Source organism: Anarrhichthys ocellatus, unplaced genomic scaffold (genome assembly GCF_004355925.1).
Source record: "Anarrhichthys ocellatus isolate YVR2014 unplaced genomic scaffold, GSC_Weel_1.0 scaffold9, whole genome shotgun sequence".
Lineage (NCBI taxonomy): Eukaryota > Metazoa > Chordata > Actinopteri > Perciformes > Anarhichadidae > Anarrhichthys > Anarrhichthys ocellatus.
In genome coordinates this window covers 5,276,207-5,281,961 of record NW_022280039.1, presented here as the reverse complement: position 1 = coordinate 5,281,961, position 5,755 = coordinate 5,276,207, and the positions used below count along the sequence as shown (strand labels likewise).

Here is a 5,755-nt window from a genome sequence, read left to right as displayed (position 1 = left end):
AAAAAAACATGTGAAGATGTTAATTTGTCCTTTGGATGACACCACCACTTTCACTTATTATGCGTATGAATACTGGCTGAAATGTTTATTTATCCTGTAAATGTAATACTGTATCACACTGTTACAATTAGTTTTCTCATCAAACATGTATGTATTCTAATTGCAAAAGCCCATACAAACTCTGTTATAAAGTGTGATTTTACATGAGATTTTATATTAAAAATGAACTCACTAAATCTAAAACTAAATGCATAAGTGACTTTGTTGCCTGAACATAAACAGAAAATGAAAAGCCATGGACAATCCCTTCTTTTTCCCTTTAAGTTGTCTTTGATGCCGCCACCGAGGGACAAACGTTTATGTCCCATTGTTTCCTTATGGATATTTAAAAACAAGAATAGAAATGTCGCTATTAATGCTTCCTGTGTGTGTTGACTTAAGCATCAACATGTCAAACATGGTTACATCCCTTTTTATATGTAAAAGAGCATTTTTTTTTTTTTACATTACAAGAGATATACAGTGTATGTATAATATTTATGAGCTAATCCTAATGGGTCATAAAACCAATCAGTTATTAATATAGTAAAAATGTCTCTTTTGGCCGTGCAAACTATGCTGTTTCAGTCCATTCAATTGAAAGCTATATTGTTTGCCAAATGTATTGTTAGAATCCAGCTCTGACATATCACATTCACAAATGAAGGTGAATGATTTCGATTTTTGTTAAGTGACTCCTACCAACTGAACAGCGTATAGCAAGAACACAAGTGCTGCGACAGTAAGAAAAAACACAAGCGGTCATATGAGAATGAAGACTCACTCCAAGGGGGAATAACACAGTTGCAACACACCATTTCGGCTTAGCAAACATTTAAAACTAGAACGTTTTATTAATTTTTTCTATAAAAGTTTTTTTTAGAAATATATACAAATGTTTCCTTGTGCTATAAAACAGCAAAGAAAAAAAAAAGAGGAAAAATCAACTGCGTGTACAACTTTTCAATAACAAGTGTTTTTTGTAATTTATGGGATGGATTTGCGTCACAAATTGTGGGCAGTTTGGAAGGTCTTGATCTCTTTTCAACAGCTGCTCTCAATCCAGTTCAAACATATATGGCACTGCCTTGATTTCCATTAAAAAGCCTCCAAACACAACACTCATCTCTCTGACCGTTTGCCTCCATTGTCTGTGGGGTCCTTTCATTGTCTGTAATCTATCACTAACAGTACAAGTGTTTGTTTTGTGGAAAACATCTATTGCACATTATTCAAGTGACCCCGTGGCACATCCAAATGGTTTATTCCACTCTTTTTGTGTGAGGCAAAGAGATTTGTTTTTCTCAGTAGGATAAGTGAATACAGGAGTAGCAGATTTTGTTTTTACCCAAACAAAGGCAGATTTTGTTGCATGAGATGGCCCAAGACACGCACACAAAAAAAACATGTCAACGCAGTTTGCATAAATAAAACATGAACCTTTTGTTTGATGGCACTCTGATTACAAAGTCTCATTTAGGTAAGGGCTTTACAAGTATTTTTGGGGTTTATACAAAGAGAGCTCATACACATGTTGGAGGGGGACGTGTAGGCTCATACTTAGTACTGTGCCCTTTGAGAGATGGGTGAGGTTTGATGTAAGGCCTGCTGCTGGTGAAGACACTGGCAGCCTTCCTCCTCGTCCTCTTCTTTAGCTTCCTGCTAAACACGTTCTGCCACGACTGCAGTGTCTTTGAGGTCCAGATCCACATGCCGCTAGTGATGCCCACCACCAGCAGCATGAAGATCTTCACCATGAAGATCTCAACCGTGGGGATGGAAGTCTTCATGGTGCACTCGTCTGACTCCGGCCCGCTGCTGTCCACACACTTCTGCTCCCTGGCCACAATGCGCCAGTAGTCCATGTTGAGCCTCTCGTAGAAATAGCAGGCGATGACGCAGGTGGCCGGGACAGTGTAGAGCACAGAGAAGACCCCGATGCGAACCATCAACTTCTCAAGCTTGTCTGTGTTCTCTCCCTCCGTTTTCATGATCTTACGGATGTGGAAGAGGGCCACAAAGCCAGACAGCAGGAATGAAGTGCCAATAATAAGGTAGCAGGAGAGAGGAATCAGCACAAAGCCTGTGAGAGCTTTGACGTCCATGCTGCCCACGTAGCAGACGCCCGTCAGTTCATCTCCCGCTACCTTCCTCATCACCAGGATCATGATGGTCTTCAAAGCCGGGATGCCCCATGCTGCCAGGTGGAAGTAGCTGCTGTTGGCCTCGATGGCCTCATGACCCCACTTCTTCCCTGCAGCCAGAAACCATGTGAGGGTCAGGATAACCCACCAGAGGGAGCTGGCCATGCCAAAATAATACAGGATGAGGAAGACAATTGTGCAGCCGGTGCTCTCCAGACCCTCCTGGATAATATACTGAACCCCATTGTCTCGGTCACAGGCTATTCTGTCAGCTCCCACAAAAAGTCGGATGAGGTAGCCCACAGAGTAAACACAGTAGGACATAGAGAGGAAGATGATGGGCCTCTCTGGGTATTTGAATCGCTGCGGGTCTATGAGGAAAGTCAGCACGGTGAAGGCGCTGGAGACAAAGCAGAGGATGGACCAGATGGCTATCCACACCAGAGAGAACTGCTTGTCTCCGTGACTCCAGTATACGTCCACTTTGGGGTAGCATTTGGGGGCACAGGACTCACTCTTCTCTACAAAGTGGAACTTGCCAGGATTGCTGCACGTCTGCTTGCTGCCGCTGTCCTTAATAAGGTGCAGGTCGTGCCCGCCCAATGGCCGCTGTGGCCTGAAATCTGGAGGCTGGGTGTGGGAGACTTTGGGAGGCTCATCTGAACCGTTGTTGGGGGCCTCCATGCAAAGGTTGTTTGGGTCGTTTTTGGTTGGCAGCCGGGAGCAGTCCAGAGAGTCAGGCCAGGGAAAGTTAAATTGTTCCAAGATGGGCGAGCATTTCAGCTTGACCTGCTCACACATAACTCTACATGCCGGGATGGGGTTTGAAACCTGCTCCGTGCACATGGGAGCATACAGTGAACACAGGAAAAATTTGAGATGGCTGTGGCATCCAAACTGTATCAGCGTCGCAAACTCCTGCAGCTTTATTGCTGCCTCTTTTTGGTCGTCGTTGCCCATAAGATTTGGCATCACTGTCATGTTGTAGCCAATGTCTTTACACTGGGGGATGTTGATGTGTTGACATTTCCCCTCTCCTGACCAGTCGGGGTCTATTGGGCTAATGGCTGAGCCCCCACCGCCCCAAAGGACCAGTAGCACATAGATGAGGCTCAGTTTAACAGTTGAACGCATTCTCCTTCTTTTGATTTAAAGAAAAAAAAAATAGGCCAAATGTTCACCACTATAACACACCACACAAGTTCATTTCATTAAAAAGTCAGAGATGAAACCTGGCTGGTGTTTGTGTGTCAGATCAATGTGGGGAAAAAAAAAAAACTTACTGAACTATCTGCTGCATGACCATCGTTTCCTCATGTTAGATTTGTAGAGTTTAATAAAATCATAAATCCCGCAGTGGTCCGAAAATGTTTTCTCGCTGGTAGTCGCGTGCGTTCAGGTCCATGCTTTCAAGCGCTCAATTTGTAGTGTCGGAGCTACTTGTTCGGTCTCTTGCACGGAGCATATCGGTCTACTGTTGTGCGTAAAAGTGAACGGTAATGTGTTCCGATTTGTTCCCTACTCGTTCACAAAAGACTCACTCATCCATCCTCACGTATCGTGTCACCTTTCCCGGAGTATTTGTCCGTGTAGCACTGCGATTTCAGTCCTCGTGCAACAACTTGGGAAAACAAAAACGATTTTCCTCTAGTCCTTTATGCGGCGGGGATGGCTGCTCACAAGGCACCGGAAACAATGAACCAGTCGGCAATATAAGTAAGTAAATAAATATCCTCGTTGATAGTAATGACTGTGTCCCTTAAAATGCAGGCGTATGCTCCTCCCGTAAACAGGCAGTTGATGCGTTTGGTGGCAGCGCTCGTCTGAGCTGGTCGGAGCCTCCGTCCCGGTCTAACCTGCCAAAAGATCCGCCTTCAAAGACAGCTACTTTGCATAAGAAAGATGACACTGACACGCGGATTATTTTCAAGTCGTGCGGAACAGCTTGTTCATTACAGCAGTTTCAAAGGCTCGGAGCAAACTTCCCTCTCTCTGTTTGTTTGTGCTCAACCGCAAAGTTCGACTACAACAGGACAGAAACACATTTTATGAGAATCCCAAAATATTGCGCAATATGGCTCATAGGCACACCGGTCCGGAGGCGCATCAAAATCTGAGTTTTGGTTACAACTGATGTTTTAACTGTCAGCACATATGTCACTGCAGGGCAAGTTTATTTTTTACTTAAAAAAAAAAGGTATGATTCCCCTCCATTTAATTGCTTTTTCTTGGTAAATACGTTTCAGAAGGCAGCTCCCCTAAATAACAGGCAAAACAACGACAAACAGAACATATTCCTAGTTTTTACTGCTGCATTCTGCAGTCACACAAGATGTTATCAATATGTTTTACTTTGTATGTTTTGAATCAGTGCAACCTCAGTTTAAGGGTTTCACTTATGCTGAGTGGTCAAAAATAAACATTAGCTAAGGACATGCCTTAAATAATATGAGAATCCAAAGAAAAACACATTTCATATTGTTCTTACTGCACACTAAAACATGCCTGACATGAGTTCAAGTACAAAGTAAAGTCAAATTAAAATATTCATGTAGAGTACAGTATTTGAGTAAATATAGCTACTTTCCATAACTTTCATTGGCAATTTCCTGTAGACTGACATTAATCCCCCATAGGGATTTCATTTAGCAAACATTTAATTTGATGATCAGAGACCAGAGTCTTTAATACGATGCAAGCAAAATGTATGAAAAAATGAAAATGATTACATGCATGAATTAAGTTTTTAGGGTGTGGTTCCCCTTTAAATGATGATATATTTCTGGTATATTTCATGTAATGGTATATTTATACAAACAACACAGGCAGACTGGGTTAGCTATGTTTTATAACTTAATAAAATTGATGTAAATATGTTGTATTCATCAAGGTGAATGTCCAAATAATATTCACACATACCAACAAGAAAACAACAATAGACTTGAATAGTTTAAAACAATAGCTGTATTGTGTTGAGTGTTTGTCTGTATATTGTATGAAAAATTCACTTTGCAATCATTTCCTGTCTTTTTCAATGAAGTAGTAGCAAACAAATGAGGTTATGGTTAAGTTTCTTTTACAAATGTCAGCCTAAGGTGTTGACATACTTCTATTGCGAGGCCTAAAAGAGCTTGCATTAATTATTCAGATACTGCTTTGCCTCTCCCACAGTGACATCTGTATTCTTACCAGATGTGGACAATTCTAGTATTCTCACCATTTTGCCGGGACATCCATTTCTTAAGTTGTGTTACACTTGGAGCCATAAATGAACTGTCACAACAATCTACAGTGTCTTCTGATTTTGAATAAGCTCTGGGTGATATCACAAATACACCAGTACATATTTATTTTTTGAATCCTGGAGTTTAATGCACCTAATGAACAAATCATGGACACCTCTTCATGTGCTCTCTATGAACCCTCTATTATAAACACTGATTCTAATGAGACACTCTCACTACACAGTGAATGTCAACAGACACATTACAGTAATTAGCTGTTTCGTTCTTTACATTTTTCAACAAGCTTTAAATTTAGGTTTTAAATGTTGGTGGGACTGTGCTGTAGAG

The 5,755-nt window shown here is 41.6% G+C and overlaps 1 protein-coding gene across 1 annotated transcript; it reads right to left on the bottom strand.

The window, feature by feature from the left end:
• Positions 1–1,312: 1,312 nt before the first annotated feature.
• Positions 1,313–4,143, bottom strand: fzd10 (frizzled class receptor 10). Its single transcript, XM_031849702.1, has one exon. The coding sequence runs from the start codon at positions 3,315–3,317 to the stop codon at positions 1,563–1,565; it is 1,755 nt and encodes a 584-aa protein (XP_031705562.1). The 5' UTR covers positions 3,318–4,143; the 3' UTR covers positions 1,313–1,562.
• Positions 4,144–5,755: the final 1,612 nt, after the last annotated feature.